Source organism: Meleagris gallopavo, chromosome 21, assembly GCF_905368555.1.
Source record: "Meleagris gallopavo chromosome 21, MGAL_WU_HG_1.1, whole genome shotgun sequence".
NCBI lineage: Eukaryota > Metazoa > Chordata > Aves > Galliformes > Phasianidae > Meleagris > Meleagris gallopavo.
In genome coordinates this window covers 2,965,863-2,985,323 of record NC_139424.1, presented here as the reverse complement: position 1 = coordinate 2,985,323, position 19,461 = coordinate 2,965,863, and the positions used below count along the sequence as shown (strand labels likewise).

General features: G+C 41.9%; 1 protein-coding gene across 6 annotated transcripts in view; it reads left to right on the top strand.

Moving 5' to 3' along the window:
* Nucleotides 1–19,461, top strand: part of SPNS2 (SPNS lysolipid transporter 2, sphingosine-1-phosphate) — a 124,396-nt gene that overhangs the window by 43,161 nt on the left and 61,774 nt on the right. For all 6 annotated transcript variants that reach the window (XM_085240780.1, XM_085240782.1, XM_085240778.1 and 3 more), the window contains exon 3: nucleotides 12,208–12,344. In XM_085240780.1, coding sequence (XP_085096906.1) covers nucleotides 12,208–12,344 — 137 coding nt within the window. The remainder of the gene's footprint in view (nucleotides 1–12,207; nucleotides 12,345–19,461) is intronic.

The window sequence follows — 19,461 nt, the reverse complement described above, 5'->3', positions numbered from 1 at the left end:
AATGACTTGGGAAATAAATAAGAAGTTGTCCAGGGTATAGGATAAGTGAGAGCACAAGTGGTTCCTTCCTTGACTTGTAGAGAATTCATGTCTCAGAACGAAACTAGACAGCAAGTTTACTTCCACGATGCTCTTGGTCAGTGTGTCTAGTCCAGCTCAGCCAGCAATGCATGCACACATTTGGCCTTCACATGCCTGCCTTCACTTCCTTCTTACAGGAGAAGTTTTAAAGATAATCTGTATTATTCATTTGCTCATTCTTAACAATAAGGAAGGTAGCATAAGAACATATAAAGGAAGGGATGTCTTGAAAAGGCAGGTTGTGCATTTCATGTTTTCTTCCTAATGCAGAAGCAGTCAGTATAGGTCAGTTTGCTGGAAACCACTCTGAACACACCAGTGAACTCCTGGGAATGAGTGCCACCAGGAGTGTTGGTAGGACCACAGCTTTAAAGGTGAGTTCTTCATGGGGATAACACATTCTTATAATAATCTAAACGAATTCTTGAGAGGGAAAAAAAACCTGAGGGCTTAGGCCAGCCTCTGGGTAGTGCAGCTGCCTGCAAAGGAGTTTTTTGTACTTTCCTCAGAAGGATCTGATTGCTGTCACTGTCACAGACAGGATACAAGGCTGCACGGCTTTCTGATCTGTTGCCATTGTTCTTCTGTTCTTATGAAGTTGTCTCCTGGGGTTACATGAAAGATCTTCCATTAGGGGACTCCTCATTGGGTGTTCGCTGCCAGCGCCTGAGGCAACGCGCTGGACGCTGCTGTTAAGGAGAAAACTTGAAATTCCATCTGAGGGAGACATCTCTCTTCTACTCTACTTTGAATTGAACCCCAGTCAGCACTACAGAAAGTTCCTCTGGAAAATGAGCGCGGATTTGACTGGTAACATTCATAGCAAGAGCTGTCATTGCACTGAGTACCACTGTATTTTACAGCCATCTCAGAAAAAAACAGGCAATTGAGCAGGAAAAAAATACTGAAATTCCCTCTGTGACCAGCAAGCAGTGTTTTAGAAGTAAAGGTATGGAGGGCAGTATTGAGACACTTGTGCTCCCTCCACGAATGTGTCCATGTGAAAGGCTAAAGCCTCCGGGAGGGGAGAAATTTGGAGGAAAAACTTTGAGAGAAGTAAGACAATTCCAGGCTCCAGGATGAGTATCAAACAAAAGCAATGGCACAACTGCTTTTATATCCATATTATCTGTAGCTTTTGACATGTTCCTATTCCAAAGAGATTTCTATTCCTAAAACAGTAAATTAGTGTATAGCTGCAGCTGGAAAGATATTAAGAGCAGTACCCCATGCTGGGGATGTGTGCATTTTAGAACAGGAAGTAAATAAAGATCAGATAATTTCAGATGTCATCCTGAAGTTCTCCTGATGAGGGGTAATACTTTTCATCTTTTAAAATTCAGCTTAATCTGGCAAGTATTTGCCATCTTCCAGATAACTAGAAGCACACAGCATAAGGCCAGTTAGTCTGTTTAGAAAGATCTGAACCATGAAGGAAGCTAGCTTACAATGTAGAGATGAATCACTATTTTCTCCCCTAGAGACTGATAGTTTTCTTAGTTATTGAGGTTAGGTTGGCTTTAAAGCATACAATTTTCCTGATCTGCAATAAGCACTCCTGAAGATTATGGCTTGAATCGAATATGAAGGTAAACATTTTGCAGAAGAGCAGTGTGACAGGAGCTTGCTACCAAACCCTGACATGCTTTTATTTGCCTGTGTGCAAGCACGTGCTGGGAATATGATTCCTTGTCCAGATGTCGGTGCTCTGCCCCTGCACTTCTGTGGTACTGCTGAACCAGGAGTGCATTGAAGCAAAGTCAAATTTCATCCTTTCATCCTGACCAGAGCAGAAAATGTTTGTAATGAGGCTGTCAGTGCTCTGATGGTTGATAGCCAATTACTTAATTAAAATGAGAGTATGGCTATTTTCCTTTCAAAAAAGGGAGCATGTATTTTGCCGAGACAGCTACGGTCCAGCGGCTCCCTAAAGAACCGTTATTGTAAAAACAACAAAGAAAATCAATCAGCCCCTCTGGCTGCCTAGGGAGAGCAGCAGCACAGCACCGTGCCCTCCACACACCCCAAAGCAGAGTGATGTGTGCCTGCGAGGCTGCCACGAGGCTTTCTTCTGCCGCTCAGCATCACTCCCACCCCACCTGCATCATGGCCCTCGCGCTGGCAGCTGGAAAATCCCTCCGAGCTTACAGCCTTGCTGGAAGGCAACAGCTGCAAGGCTCCTTCAGCTGGGGCTGTTTGCAGACACATCAGCAGCAGCTTCCCCAGATCCTTTATCCTGTTACAGCTGTAATTGAGTTAGCTCATCTGTGCCCGAGCTGTTCATATGGCCTAGTTATGTATGCTCGGTCATTACGGCTGTCTCCAGCTTTATAAGTAAAACCAGCAGCCATTAAGAGCTCATCAGTAGCGGTTAGCAAAGCATTAGTCATTTATTTGTGGGTTTCCTTTTATAAACAAACTCTAACAAACTTGAAACTTTACAAAAAGCTCTGGGATAAGGATATACTGGATGAACACTTTCAGCTAGTTTCTATGAGTGCCGTAGCATAAGAAGTTCTTGATTCTCCAATAAAGAGAAGGGGAAGCACTTCCTATTGCATTGTTTTTCATAGGAAGCTGCTGCTGTCATTAAATGACATGTAGCAAAGAACTTACTAGTAATAAACACATTGTACTTTCAGTGCATCTTCTCTCTTTCCTCATCTTTCATTGTTGCAAGACTGTTATTTCATGGAAGCAGAATGACTGCTATTGCACACTAGTTAATGATTTAAAGTTAAAACAGAATTAATGGTTTGGTGGTAAAAAGGAGTGGTAAGCCTCAGTTCAGGATGAAAAGTCTTCCTTCTCTATCTCAAACTGGAAACAACATGATTTCTTTTTGTATCAGATACAAATGATATATCTTCCTATTAAGAGAATAACAGATTTGAAGCATTTTCTTGCTAATTAAGTCTGATTGATGGTGCTCAACAGAAATTTCAGGATTGAAGGATTTAGACTATTTTGCATAATTGTCTTTAGACTGTTATTTCTTGGTGTGCACACTGTGGCTGTGAAGGTTGTGTGGGCAAAGGTGAACACAAGTGTTCCTGCCTTTAGGAATCTGTTCCTGCCCCAGGGCGAGTTTTCAGTTCTCTGCAGGTCCCCAGCTTTGCTGTTCTGATGGCCCCGCGAGCTCTGCACCTGCAAAAGGGAAAGGCTAACCTTTGTTTCCTAAAGCAGCAGGGCCATGGTTGTAGCACGTGCCTGGCATCATAATTGTGGTAGGATAATAAAGATGTCAAGAAGAAGAAGGGAATAGAATAAAAAAAGGATTCTTTGGTTTTGTGGTCATTTCAGTGCTTTCTCAGGGCACCTCTCTCCAGCCCTGGCTACAGGTGCTTCCCTGCTGGACAACGAGAGCAGCCCTGGTCCCTGGCAGAGCTCCACTTGTGACTGAAGATCTCCATTGGACAGCGTGTGTGTAGAGCATCCTCAAAAACTGCATTCAAAGAGAAAAACAGAACTGCTGTTCTTTCAAATGTAATCATCTTCTCGAGTGCTTGGAGCAATTACTGACTTTCTCTACCAGCAGCTAAGGTTGTGTATTTGTGTTTTAGTCTTGTCGAGGCAAACCAGTCTTGTAGAACTGTCACTTTGTAATGTCACAGTGATGCAACATTATTGATCAACCTCCATACCTCTGGGATCTCAAGCCTAAATCAGGATTGACCAGAACACATACAAATCCATCCTAATTGTCTAACTAAATTAATGATGTTTTCCTGCCACTGACTGCTCAGTGACAACCCAACACATGCCATGTGTTGTTTGAGCACTGAGGCTGCAGCTGGGAGCAGATGTGTCGTTTGTCTGCCACTCCTCTGTGTGAGCCTGCAAAGTTCAGAGCCAGTGAAGTCAAATGGAAAGGAAACTTGAAGGCTCCCCTGGTTCTGTTAGTTGAAGAGGTGCTCCATTGCTTCAGCCTGAGAGTGCAATGGGCAAGGACTGAGTCCTTTGTAATTCTAGAAACGTAGCTTTGTGAATCACATTCAAGCTTTAAGAAGTTTTTCTAGGTGCAATTCAGTAACACGTTAATAAGACATTACCTAAGCAAGCCAGCAGAAATGTTACAAATTTTTGTATTTTAACTTTAATCAAATAACGTAGGAATAGTTTTACCATTTCAGCCCAAAGACCCTTTTATTATATGATTCAGTCTTTGGTTATGATCAGTAGCAAGAAGGAAAGAACAGTTTATGGTTAAATTCCCTGGTATGCCTTATCCATTGAATGTTGAGGACTTTCTGGGCCCTCAGATTGGACTTTCTCCAATTCTCTTTTGAAGCAACTTAAACTTTGTGTTCTCACAAACTCCTGTAATAACACCCCAGTTTTTAGTTACTTTTTTTTGCATGGAGAGTCTCTTCTGATTTGAATTTTGTAGGTGCCACATATATTTAATATGTGGCCAATATTCTAAAGGAGGAGGTAATTCAGTATTGTCCTACTCCCTACTATTCATGGATATAGATCTCTTCTGTATCCTCAATCAGTTGTTTATTTTCCAGGTTTCTTCATGTTTTCCCTTAAAAGAGCCTGTTTTGTTCTCTTGACAGTTATTTTATGTTTTCTGTACTTTTCCCAGTAATAAAATTTTATGTTATAGGGCTGCAGTAAAGTTACAAGCACTAGAATGTGTTTACTGGTAAAGAGGTTCTGATCTCTGGTGCATCAGGGATTTGTAAGCAGTTACATCTAAACAAAAACCTCAGCTCTGATGTCCATTGAACCAAGCGAACTTTGGCGAGGAGTCTAAATCAAACTGCACTAAAAGTATTTTGCAGATATACAACTCAAAGTGAATACAAATCAACAGTAGCCTTGACTTATTTAATCACTGCATTTCTCATAGTATGGAAATGAAAATCAGACAAAGAATCTCATCTTCAGCTACCGTTATGTTTTAGCAATCTCATGCTGTTCTAGGCAGTAGGTTTGCATACCTTTTGCATGGCGCTGCCTAGGGAAACAAACTCTGCCACAGCCTCCTGTTCCTGCCGCTCTCTAAGGTCACCAGCTACTGAACCAGGACGGGACTCACCCAGAGGTGACGTTATTTTTGAGGAGGAGAGGTGGTGTCTGTTTGTCCTTATGTTCCTACATGCAAGTTTTAATACCCCAATCGAGTGCACTGCGTAGCCACAGGATGAAGGTATGCCAGCAAATACTTCTTGTATTTCATTGCAAAAGCCATTTCTGGCTCTTGGCTGCATGTCCCCCAGCAGCAGCTCCCTGCAGGGTCACTCAGTGCCAGGCACCAAGGAAGCCGAGCCCTTCCTTTGTGCTTGAGGCACATCTCCACTAATGCAGCAGCTGCTTTATTGATGTTCGGGTTGTCCTAATTCCTTTGAAACAGTGGCAACTTACTCACTGCAATTCCTAAAGCGAAGCAGGTGAGTTTGTTTTGTTTTGTTTTGTTCTTTTTAAATTACATTGCCTGCATAGAGCTGTTCAAAATTTAATCTAGTAGCAAGTTAGCTCTTGCACCAAGTAAACTTACTGGACATCCAGGGAGAACAGCATGATAAAATGCAAGCATTTCCACTCCCACACTTAGACAGAAATTTTGAGGTGCAGTGTGATAGAGAATCCTCAGCGGATATGGAAAATGGTTGTGAAATAATAACTACAAGTAACCTTCTATTTAATTGCTTCAACAGTATTCTAGATGTGAATCTTCAAATGCACTTTCAATTGACATAATATTGGAAAGGAATCCAAAGAGATGTGAAAAAATTTGAGTGTTTTAGAGCTTAGCTTCTAATCCATGGCCATTCTTTCCTCGCCTCCACAGTGCTGATCTCAAATCTTGTTTGGAGCACATTAGCAGTCTTTGTGAGGCCTACGTGAGAGGAGGATCACTGCTGGTCTTCAGGGAGTGCTGATATGTGATGGATCATAGAAGTGAGGACTGCTATTAAGAGCTTAGGCATGCCTTAGAAGGTAGGCTGCTTTCAGCTATGGTGCCATGGCAGCTCAGCAGCTGTAACCACCCCTCACTGCTGCTGATCAGACTGCTTTATCCTCTCACCTGCTCTTGAAGCATTCTCTTCGGATGACCCGAATGGCAGCAGTTCTCTCTAGATAGGTACTTGCAGATGGATTGGTTGAGTGAATGTTTATTGCTTTCATTTGTAGCTGGATGGTAATATCTCTGTGTCTATGTCAGAAACTACAGGCTGTAGCCAAAGAACTCCAGCCTTTGGCAGCCTGTGAGCCACAGTGCTCACATGTAAGTGCTGCTTCCCTTTCTAAACTTCACCTTTATTAGAGTTCATCCCTGTAGCTGTTGTCTAGGTTTTGGAGGCTGAAGAGAAATATTTATTGATTTTTATGCACCAATGCACAGAGTAAAGTACTGCTCGCATCTGTGGCATCACATACCCCTGTCTGGATCAATGGTGTACTGTGCTACACGTGGCAGTGCTGACAGCTATTGCTTATATTTGTCCACTTGACAGTGGTTGCTCTTTGCCCAGCACGGTTTCTCTCAGAGCTCTGGGGTTACTAGTGTGTTACTGGCCTGTTTTTCTGTTTATTCTTACCTGATTTTCTTTTACTATGGAGTACATTTCCCATCAATTCCCCCTGAAGCAATTATTGTTGTTGGCTGAGGTGAACAAAGCAAGTTTTCAGGATATCCTTTGCTGGGATTACGAGGGCTAACTCCTGGAGGAATCTGGATTTTGCAGTGAGGAAAAGGAGTGGAATTATCAGCATTGAGCCCCTCCCTGAGCAGCAGCTTGTGTGACGTTGAGTGAAGCATGAACTTGCCAGGAAAGCTGTGTTCAGACCTCGTCTGTCTTTGTGTTTTTGTAACCAGGTTCTGACCCTGTCACAGCCAAACGAATTGAGCGGTATCGTACAGCAGCTGTCTTCTCAATGTAAACACGTCTGTTAGCTGTATACATCCACCCTAAACACGTTGCTTATGTTTTGTATCAGCTTACTCTAGGGAAAAACTGGCACCTCGTGGTGCAACATACTATGGAGAACGCAGGGTACATTGGAGAAGGAATGCTGATGAGTGGTATCTGCAGTGAAGGAAAGACAATCTAAAGTGTCCTGCCAAACAGAGATATTAGAGAAGTGCATGATCAGGTTCACACCTTTTAAAGCACTGCTTTTGTTCTTATTAATTTACAGAGGACAGCAGCGCACAAGAGTTAGCATTTATGAAGTTCTCTGCTTGATCTTGTGCAGCATTCTGTTCTGGGAGAGCATTTTTGGCCATGTCAAAACAAACACTTGGAGATGAATCCAAATAACGTGGTGCGTTCTGTAGCCTGTTGTTTTTTTCTAATGCTCCTGGGTTTTATGCTGTTAGTATCTGACAGCTTTGCACAACATATGGAACTGATGGTGTATTTCAAAGCTCCTTACACTTGTCAGAAACTTCTAGTCTGCACAGTAGTCTGGAACCCAGTGCTCGTGTGTTTTGCACTTGGCAAAAAGCAGTAATGTGATCCATCTGCTGGCTGTTGAATTTGAAATGAAGTAAAAAAAAAATGCATGCAGAGAGTGATGGAACAGCATACCTATAATAGAGTTTATGATAATTCTGATTTGAAGGCTGAAGCTTTGTGCAAACAGTTGGAAGAATTCACCTTCTATCAAAGGGTGAATGTTTTAAATCGTGTTGCTGAGGTTTTCTAGGGCCTTGGATTACCCTGTAATCAGAAATCTTTTACCTTGTTCATACCACCATGTTGTGTCTGATCTCTCAGGTTCAAAAGCCCCTGGTGTAGAAATGGCTCCAGCAGATCCCAGCAGGACAACGTCTCCTGCAGGAAGAGCAGGGCTATGCTTGCACACACCTGGAAATTATCCCATCCAAGAGCTGGGTGTTTGGGTATTCTCGTTGTTTGGAAATTTGTTGTTGGGAAAATATTAATGACCTCCCACACATGGTTCTGTGCTGTGTCTAATGGATTGCCAGTCCCCTGAGGCACAGGCTGTCTGAGTTTGCCTTCTAAAGAGCCAAACACATTGTCAGCACTCAATTAGACATTGGATATATGGTTTTGTGCTGACTCAGAGCTGAAAGATAGCCACTATTTTTTCTTATTGAGCATCCCTGCATAGAGCAGGCAAGCTATTTTTACCCGAACTTAAGCCTTTCTAACATTTTTCCTGATAGAAAAAAATGAATCCTGTGTAATTGAAATAATGTTGAAAGAAGGGATCTTTTCTGGGAGATGGCAGTGATTTTTTTAATCTTCCAGTAACTGAGAAAATGCAGCCTCTGTGTGTGCCCACATCAGTGCCTCTCTTCCCTCTTGGCTACACCAAATGGATGAGCTGTTGGCAAGAGAAGCCACTCTCTGAGACACAAAGGGCACTGTAGGAACAGAGCAATGGGGACAGAGGCAGCAGCACCTTAGGAATGAAAGGGTAGAAAGCTGATGGGTCAGTGCCAGTACAGGGACAACTGTAGAGCGGAGCTGGCAATTTTTTATTTGGAGGAGGAAGAGGAGAAATGTGGGCAATAGATGCAGGGGAGGATGCTTTCTTTCTCTGGTGTGTTTGGGCAGAGGAGAGGGAAGGGAATATAAGGTGAATTTTTTTTGGATGCTACAAATTTTTGTAATTCCAGTCACGCACAGAAAAAGTTGGGCGGTGCTGGCTGTGAAGGTTCCCGTGCACCTGTGCAGGGTGGGACAAGCATTCAGAGGCAGAAATAGACACTAAGCCATCCTGTTTGGGCAATTACACTCTTCCTGCATTCTCACCACAGTCGGCAGTTTAGTGGCTAAGCCACAAAGGAGGCATACGGATGAGTATGATCTCCTTTAGAAAATACCTGTACTTAACAGAACCTCCCTCCTGGGATAGCATTCATTATGTGTCTATTTATTCATCCATTGCTCACACGATAATTTGCCTCTGCAGAAATGTATCTCGGCTCCGCCCAGTGCTGGGACTGAGCCACTGTAGCTGGCACAGCTAGAGATCATTTACCAAGAGGAGTTAGAAGTACGGCACACATAATGGTGACTGATGTAGCTCTACCTGCCCATGGCTTCTCTAAATGCAATCCCTACCTCCTCAGGAGCTCATCCCAAATCCCAGTGGATTTTTAACTGCCCTGGCTTGCACTATATGTCTCTTCAAGAGTTGGTAATATTCTAAGAGGGCTTTAAGTGTAAATGGAAGAGGAGCTGTTGATTAGGAAGAGGCAAATGAAATGTCAGCTCCTGTCAAAGCTCACTCCTTATGTAAAGGATTTGTGGCAGTGGTTGATCTGGAGCAGCAGCTGTGGTAGTGTCACTTGGGTACTAATTGGGAGTATGTGAGTACAAAGAGCAGAAAATGCTGATGAGGAGGGCATAGGAGATAGCTAGGAAGAGGCTGGCACACGTACCAGGCTCCTTTACTGGAACACATCCCTTTGCATTATGCTGTGGCCTTCTTTCTCTGCAAATTAATCTAGTTTCTGCTGCCCCTCTTCCCAGCTGAATGCACAGGCAATTTTCTGTCTTCCAGATAAGATCTCTGCTTCACAGTGTTTGGTTATCATAGAACCTCAGCTCTGGCCCTGAGTTACTCAGCTTTCCATTCCACCCGGTAACATGCCCTGATCCATTCAGCTCAGCTCAGCCATCCCAGGCTATAGGAGTACAGACTGACTTCTTGTTTGGTGTAGAGCCTGTGTCTGGTGGTCAGGAATCTCATCTGTCATCTGCAGGAGTAATTGCAAAAATTGATTCATGCGAAATGCCTATAACAGGCAAATCCTTTTGACAGATCACACAGCCATCATTTTCTGCATTTATTTGAGTCAATCAATGCTTTGATGCATATTTGGGTCATAAATACTGTGGTCGCAATTGCATTTATTATTATGACAGCTGTGTTCTATTATCTGTTATTTATTAGGTTCTGTTGTCCCTTCGTTTTACACCTTGTGGAGCTGTCAAGTTGGCTGTTCGCTGGTGACAAAGCTCCTGGCTCTGTTCAGAACAGAACCTTCCAAAAATAAATTCTCCAAAGAGAGCTGAGTAAAAGCAGGATGTAATTTGTTGGAGAGGCCCTGGATGAACTTTTCTCAGTTTATTGGAAAGAGGACATTTGTGCTTTTTTTCCTACTTTTGTCCAAATCCAGAATTAGACTTTGCATTTATCATCCAGAGGTCACCGAAGCTCACAGTCCCACCGATCAATGTGAATTTTGAATCATCCCCACTATGTCTCAAATCTGAATTAATCGGGTTATTCAATATTTGAAACGTTCAGATGCTGACTTGAATGTTTCTAATTTTCCCTTGGAAGCTCTTCTAGCTTTATGTCTTTTTTCATCATACAAATGGCACCGATATCTGATTCTGAGGAATGAATTCCAGCATCCTTCCAAGGTTAAAGTCAAACTGTGATGGTTGGAGACAGTCATTTTGTGCCCTTCATCCCCAGCAAGCAGTCACACTGTGCCCAGTTGCTGCACCAGCTCTGCAAGGTGTCGAGCACATTGGTGTTCATTCAGGAAAGCATTTAATCACAGAGTGTACGAGTCTAAAGTGCTTAATATAAGCATGTGCTTAAGTGCCTGACTGGACTGGGGCCAGTGCAATTAGAGCCTCGCAGGGCTGAGGTTTGTAAGCCAGAATTTGTGCCAGCTAAACAGCGAGATTGTCTGCAGCAACACAATTGAAATGTGACAGAATGCTGCACATACTTCTTTTTGGTATCTTCATCTTTCTCTATTTATTTATTTAACTGTAAACGTAAAAAAAAATAAAATAAAAAATATAGTAAATCTGTAATTCCCACCATAAACATCACAGTGCAAAGTTGATATACAACAGTTGCATGCCTCACAAAATATATGCAAATGGATGCATATAATTTGTAAAGCAGCTTTGACATCTTCATATATTAAAAAAGAAGAGATGTAGATCATATCATAGTTTAGCATTCTGCATGTTTTTGGGCTTTCATGCATCGCTATCTATGAAAAATTCATTATTTGTGACTTGATTTTATACATACGTTCCAGTTGAGGAGTGTGCATCCTTCTCTTGCCCTTTCTTTTCTTATTTCCTCCCACCCTTTAACATCTCATGAATTAGATGGCTAAGGTTAGGCAGTGGCAGAAGTGGAACTGCCCAATGTGAGCCTGAACTCTCTGACCAAAGGTGAGTCTCCAGGTATCCATCTCCCACCCACTTGGGTTTGCCAAACCCAGAAAGCTAAAATTTATCCTGGAGCAACTGAAAAGCAGTAAAAGCAGCGTAGTTTCATTCATCCAAATCTCTATCTAACGTGGGCAGACGTTAAATCAGCTTAAGATCTGACAATTTATGCAGGGTTTCCAGTTAATTGTAGGTGTGGTGTGAGGGCCTTGTTTTGGGTGTTTCTGTGGTGTCACTAAACAGGTGTTTTGGTGTAGGCTGGAGGAGTGAACTCTGAAGTCAAGGAGATTTTGCAGAGGATATTCTACCAGGAGGCTCTTTTCTGCATGCCAGAAGGTCCTGAGTTTATGCTTTGTGGCTTTAGGGGAGCCGTGGGGGAAAGGGAAACCTGTAGTATTTCAGCTGGACATCCCTGGCCTGTTAGGCTTTGTGAACTATTTCTGTTAGTGAAATAGTTACTAAGTGGTGGGTTTAAATACAAGTTCAGTGCTGGTGAATAAGGAGACTGGAGTTTTCTGTCTGACTGCAGGGCTGGTGCCTCAGTAATATTAACAGTATTGTGGTTGCCATAAAATGATAGAACAGATTAAAGATCTTCAGTTTTTGTGGTCTGTTTCTCTCTTTCTGCTGCAGGAGCCAGCAAGGAGCCTATGGCTTGCTTTCTGTTTAAAATTCCTTCCAGCCTTCACTTCACCTTCTCAGTGATGTTTGAGCAGAAGCTCTTCATTTATTCTGCCCTGGTTTTGTTCATCCTTTCAGATGTAGCACAAGTTCACTGGTCTGAAGTTTCTCTGGGAATGAAAAAGACTGTTTGATTTAGGAAACGCCAACTGCTGCAGTTCTATCAGACTGCGTATCTTTGTAAGCCAGGGCTGCAGCACATCAGTTAAATGGAACTGCTCTCTGGAGGATTTGGTTTGCAGAGAATTAGTTTTCATGTTCTTGGCCTTGTGTTTATTCAATGGTTCTTTCCTTTTTCTCTCCTTTGCAGTTTTCATCTGTAGCTTCATGGTGGCAGCGCCTATCTTTGGTTACCTTGGTGACCGTTTCAACAGAAAGATCATTCTCAGCTGTGGGATCTTCTTTTGGTCAGCTGTCACTTTTTCAAGCTCCTTCATCACTGAGCAGGTAAGATCTTTAAAAGGCACTTAGCAGAGTGCTCACTGGACAACATGCTCCTAAAAACACGCTGTATGTTGGATTATCTGACTTCCTGGGGGTCAAGTGTGATCTGTGTAACTTAACTGTGAAATCTTTGATCTTAAAAATATCCATAAAAATAACAGTGAAGCATGTTGAAGCAACACCTTCTGTTGGCTTTGCTTTCAGGGAGATCCTAAAGAAACTTTAAAAGGCTATTAAAATTGACTTGAAAAAAATCCATGGCTATATAGTGGTTCTGTTGCCTTCTGGTATCACAACAGAAGTCACTGGAGTTAGTTGGGAACTCTGCTAACTCTGTATGTGGGATGACAAAATCCATCCAGTTTGATTCCTTTCCATCGAAGACAGTAGGGTGGATGACAGCATGGAGATTAAACAGAATTTTAGCTCCTTTTATGCTAGCTGCTGGATATGTCTGGGGAGCTGATGATGGGACTGTCAGGCTATGCACAGCATCCCTCATCTGTTTTCAGGACAGCCACAGTACTCCATTCTGAAGACTCCTCGTTGTGTTAATTTCCTTGCCTATCAGAGGCTCTTGAAAGAAACAGTTATCCAGCATTTTCTGAGAAAGAATGTCCCCTTCTAAAATCACGTTGTAGAGATGGTTGAATTGCGGTGGATGGCAACATTCCTGGAGAGACAAATCAGCTCCTGTATCACCAGAGTGATTTCCCCAGGGGAGGCAGGGACCTTCCTCACTCTTTCTGTCCAGCTGCGTTCCACAGATTGTAGCATTTGGGTCACGCCTAAAGAATGACATCCTAAGCCTCTCCTCCCTGCTCTCTCCTGCCCACACACATGCTCTGTAGTTTCTAAAAACAGAAAATTTCCACCTAAAACAGGCAGTGGCACTCAAGTGTCTGTCTGGCTTTCATGTCAGATAGTTGCTAAATTTCTAAAGAAAATACGTCCATGGCCAAATGTAGAAGCCTTTAACTCCAATAGATGGTTCTGGTTTATAATTATCCAAGAAGAATCCTTTCTAGAGAAAGACCATCTCCTAGTAAAAATGAAGCACATTTTTACAGTTTTTTTTTTAAACTTTCTTTTCATAACGTTCTGCAAATTTAGCTGTGATTGTTGCCCAAAAAAGAGGCAAGTGCTTTTTGAAAAAATCAGCTGCAATTCTCATGTTACAAACATGGATTGATGCTCAGGTTCTCAGCAGTCTCTCCATAATGGATCTAGTTCTGTAGTTACAAATGGGAGAGGAGTAGACACGAGGTACTGGAAGTGGACCAATGTCATCTGTATTTTCGGAGATTTTTAGTTTAAGGGTTTGAGGCTTATTAGCTAAAGCAGTTCAAAGACTGATGCATGAGCTCATTAGTAATCAGAAGATCAGCATGAAAATGTCATATTTGTAGCCTACAAAAGTAATGCATATAAAATTGGACTATCTAAATTCCAGTTTTTTGGAGGTCAAAAAAGAGACAAGATCAGAATGGCCCAGCCTGTTAATTTCTCCTGTATTTATATGAGCACTAACTTTGGACCCAAACTACAACCTTGGAAACAAACTCCCAATATCTAGAAAAGTCCCCCACAATCCTCAGCTCTTCCAGAGTAATTTTGTATTAAACCAGAGATCCCGATCCCAACTCCTTGCTATCAAGTCCAGAATATTATGATACATTTTGCAGCTGCTGTATGGATGTTCTCCACCCAGTGGCTGCAGCAGATGAACGAGGTGATAAGCATAATCCCAGCTTCACACAACATCCCTCCCACCTCAGTATCTTTATTGGAGGTCTGATCACTAACTGGGAAGGCATGCCACATTGAAGAAGGTGAATTCCTGAAACATTTGTGAGAAAAGGAGTCAAAGAAAAGCTGATGCAACCTTTTTCTTTATGCAGTGGCTAACTAGGCATTTTTTCTCATCTTTGCCTTCTAAGAAGTCATTTAAGGAGTGAAACAATAGCTTTTCTCTCAACATTTTTTTAAAGATAGTATGTGTGTTTGTCAGGGAAAAATGCTATGAGCTGAAATATGAAAAAAAAAATTGTTAATGCAAATAAAAGTAGTAGTGAGGCTACTGTCAGCAGATATGTGCTCACATCCAAGTCAGCATGACAAGCCTGGCTAGAAAGAGCAAGTTGGCGCAGGCTGAGCCCACAGAACACTGTACAGAAATCTTCTTTATGCAGCGACAACAGAAAAACAGAAAGAGGCAAGAAAAGACAATCATTCAATAGAAACAGCAAACTGTATCTTCAGGGATTGCCTTTCTTCAAATTTTGAGAATATGTAGTGCCCTGTGAATGCTGTCTCTGTGTAATTAATAGAGTGCACATCCACAGAGTATAAATTTGGAGGGTAGATGGAAGGAGACAGCTTAACAGAGGCAGAAAGCAGCTACAGTTCTGGTGGACACTGAAAGCCCACAAACTGTAAGAGATTCTGGCAGAGTGTTGATTAGTTCCTGGATGTCATTTGCACATGTAAAGGAAAACGATCAAAATGCCACAGTGTGAGGGAAGATCTAGATTATTTCTCATTTGTTGTGGAAACAAGCACACAGAAAAGGATATTTTCATCCATATCTGTCCTATTGTCAAATTATGCAATAAAGAAATACCCACATGACAAGAAAAGGACATGGGAAGAGAAACTACCTCAGAGATATCTTTTGATCTGAAGAAAAGGGATGGAACTCAATGAAATACTTTATCTGGGCTTCTATCGAAATGCTATTTCATATTGTTTGGATTAAGCAGATAATGACTGAATGCTGTCAGATAAAGCATCAGATTGGCTCTGAATGTTACGTAGATGTGTATTTGCTGGAGAGCACTGCATTAAGGTTTGTAACCACTTATTAAATATCCTTCATTATTTGTTACCAAGATCTTGGCACTTTAACAGGACTAATGAACGTCAAATGATTGAAGAATGAATCTCAGCCTCCACCAGACAACAGGCCTTCATAGAAGGAAAAAATCAGTCTAAAATGTAAGGATAGTTCCAGAGTATATAGGAGATGGTGGTTATTGAAAACAACAGTGCATTGATTCCTTGTGTACCAAAAGAAAAATCATCAGAAGTAACATGGCTGGGGTGATACTGAGAAATCCACATTTGTTCTGTTACGTTCTGTGATTTGACAGTTTGCATTTGTGTACCACTTCTCTGCAGAAAAATAAGAAGAGTCTTCCTGCACTTTGATGCGTGTACTCCTCCATCACACTATTTAGCACTTCCTAAATGAAAGGTTGTATAAAAAGTCATTAGCAAGTTTGTTCATGAGTTCAAAATTATTTTAAATTAGTACATCTTTAGACAGATCTCTAGATTAACTCAATTTATAAAAAATTCAATAAAATCTCCATTTATCTTAATTTGTAGTTTGTAAGTACTAACACCTGCTTAGAACTTACTTTCCTTAATGCATTTCTATTAATTAGTTCTCCACCTGCATGTATACAAATGTTGGTACTTTCATCTGCAAAACCATTTTTGTTGTAGTTTGTGGCTCCTGGCATGCATCTGGTTTTTGGCAGACACTTTGGGATTTGTGGTTCATGCTCTATAATAAATCAGGAAAAGAATAACAGCACAAATAATTACACTGAGCATACAACCTTCAAGGAGTTGCTTCACTGAGATGCATTTCCATCCACACAAAAAGCTAAATATTGGTCTGTCTCCTTCTGTATCAGTATGAACTCTGCTTTTAGTGAGTGATCAGCTTTTTCTCCAGATAGCTTTTGGATGAGCATAATGTCCAATTGCCTGTGTTATGGCTGATCATCTTGAGCTGCTTTATAGCCCAGGATGTCGCTGGGAAAAATATGTAGACCCAGTTGCATGATTTCTCTTGTTCTGAACAGCTTCACACGAAGCCATTTGGCTATCTGGAGTGATGAGGCTGCGTGCTGAGAGTTTGTGTCTGGCTGCGTGGATATCCACATCTGTTAGTCATAATGCTACTGTTCTGACAGTTGAACTCTTTCACCAGAAATCTGTCTTGGATTAAACCTTGTTTTTGGTGCTAACCTTCCTGCCCCTCAAAGCACAGGCTTCTGAGAGATCAGCAGCCTTCTCCCTCGCAGGCAGACACCAGCTTCTTAAAGCAAGAAAGAACTGAAAGGTGGAAAACTGCAGACTGTTCTCCCAGCCTTGGGAGGTACTGCTATTTCCCACGTGAATGTAAAGGAGTAAAGGAAACTTCATCATAAAAGGGTTACTATTTAACGGGTGAGCAAAGTGCTCTGCTAAGTGGTTTGGCTCCACTAGGTTGGGAGAACAAGCATACCTAATAATCAACAAGACCAGGCTGTGGTAATGTGGGTTTGCTAGGAGACATCAGAACTGCAGATGGGAACAAGTTTGGAAATGAAAAAGCAGAGAATCACAAGATAAACAGGGAATGTGCTGTTGAATCCTTCAGTTCCTTGGTAAATATTTCTGTTTAGATGTTGAGATAGCTGACATGACATAGCCTTCCTATTGTACCCCCTGCAAGTTACTCAGGATAGCTATGTCTACTGCTGTTTTCCTCTTTTCCTCTTCTTTTGATTTATCTCTAAAAGAGGAAGCAAATAGCCCAGTATGGAATTCCAGTTAGCCAGCAGTGCTTGCTGAAGCCTTGTGTTTCAGACTTTCCAGATCTATATTTATTGCCAGAGCTTGTCTTTGAAGGAGTGCTGGAAGAGAAGCAGCAAATTATGTGCACTATGGATCAAATGGTTAGCTGAGCTAATTTAAAAAATGTAAACATAAACCAACCCCCCACCTCTACTGCCCAGGATTCACTCCAAGCAAAAATGTGCTCTGGAAGAAGTTAATTTATGAAACACACAGCTTCTGTTCCTTTACTTCTACTGCATAAGCTTGAAAAACAGAAGCAAACAAAACTAAAAGCCTTTCGCTATCTTTTTTGTATGTAAGGAAGGTACTGAGTGTTACCTTGTAGTCACCATGAATTGCTGGAATGCTCATAACTTGTTGTTTCATCCCATTGTGTTAGAGGGAAATCTCTTTTACAAAGAAAGCCAAATAGATTCTCCAAGCACCACTGTGAGGTCTGCTGTCTGTACACTCAGTCCTATCCTATCCCTCACTTGCAGTTCTAACCATTCATGTGGCTGTTAGAGAAATCTGTGCTGAAGCTGATACAGGATGCTAATGGACAAAGGCTGTTAGTTGCCTCTGGTGTATTTTGCCACACCTTAACGTGGCACTGGAGCCCTACAGATGAGCATAAACTATTGACATTTGGATTTCTGCATGCCTGCCCTTTTACCAGAGTGCTCAGGAAAAATATAGTCTGCTGTGTAATTTCTTGTCACAGATGAAGAGATTAGGATGGGCAGTATGCTACAGGAGCATTGCTGTTCTAGTTGTCGGTGCTCAAATTACTAAGAGCTGCTGTTACAGCCGTGTGCACAGTGCTGCAACTCTGCCTTGCTTTGCCTCTGCTCTGTTAAGATGAGATGCAGCAATTTCTACAGCCCTTCCTTTTGCAGAACCACTTTGCTGTGGACCAGGGTCAGTGGGTCCCAGGAGAGGAGGGGTGCAGTGCTGAGATGAGGTGGGTCCAAAGTCTCCAAAGAGGGAAAAGAGAAGGGCTCTCTTCACTGATCTGCACAAAAGCTCCACTGCAGAAAGAAGGTTTGAAGGAATGGAGTCTACATCACTTTCTGACTCCTTTCTACCTGGCAGTACTCTTTTATTCCCTTGCATTTTCTCATGTGGATTCAGTGTGATGGATTAGAGGAAAAGGATACTTAATTTCTTATTCCTTTGAGAATGAATTGTTGGCTGTATTTTATTCAGGTGTTCCAGATATCTATTAAGTCTGGTAGCATCTTCAACACAGCTGAATCAAATACTGCTTAGGAAACTGTTCTCATGTAAGAAGAACATATTTTGCCCAAATAAGTGCAATGATTTGAACTCTTGAATCATGGGCCCCTCTGATTTTGCTGACCTGGGACAGAAGAGGTGAGATAAGATCTATATGGATGCAGTAGGTGCAGCTTGCTCAGATAAGGTGTGTGTAGGATTATTGTCATGTGTTTGTCCCTAATCACTTTCTTTCTTGTCCTGTTTATGTTGTTCAGCATTGTAACTCACCTGAACTGATGCATCCTGCTGCACAGGCTTCTGTTCATTAAAGTGAAGGCAGTGAAATGTCAGAATTGCTCCTTGGAGCTCAGGCGTTTTCTGGAGCAGGTGGACAGAGGTTTGTGCTGGGAGAGAATCAAGAAATAGGCTCGAGGCTAAAACCTAATTTGCAGTGGGTCTCTGTGAGAGCTCCTGATAATTGCTCATGCCTTTTTCAGAGAATTTTTCGTTATCTAGGTTATCAGAAAATATTGAAATCATTATCACAGGACCTGTGATTGTTGCTCCGATTCAGCTCCTCCTTTGGAAATCTGTGGGAGCCTTTTCTGTGTCCTTGTGGGAATTGAGTCAGACCCTACATCTTTTTGAATCAATATGCTTCCATCTGATGCTGATTGGTTGGATCAGAAAGATGCTTAGAAACCAGCTGGAGACTGTGGTACAGGCATGAAAGTTCTTTACAGGCTAAAGACCTTTACAGCTTTGTCTCATTTTTACGAAGCAAGCTGAATTTACTTCAGGTTGGACAGTAGGAAGGTTCAGCTGCTTTGCCCATTAATGATTTGGAGCAGTGATTTGGAGCAATGATGGAAGCTTGCAGCTTCTATCCTGCCTGCTTTTATTGTGGATATCTCACCTTGATCAGTTATTTGCAGTGGAGGCAGAGGGAAGAAGACATTTATTTCATTGCCAGGCTGTGTGTACCTTGGAAACATTCCTTCTTGTGTTGGCAGTTAGGGTGTATATTCTACCCAGAGCACGCTGATGAAACACAAAAAGGATGTCTTGCTGCTTTAACTCTGTCTTGTTGAAAGTCTCCATAATACTTCTGTATTATGCTTTTATGCTTTGTAAATAATTATTACAGCAGCTCAAGATCAGCCTTATTCAAAATACCTCAGAAAAAATGTTCCTTAAATGAACTGATGCTGCATGAAAGCTTCCAAGCAGGTCTTGAAATAGAGAGGAAGGAATTATAAAATTTCATCCCAGTTTAGTAGGATCC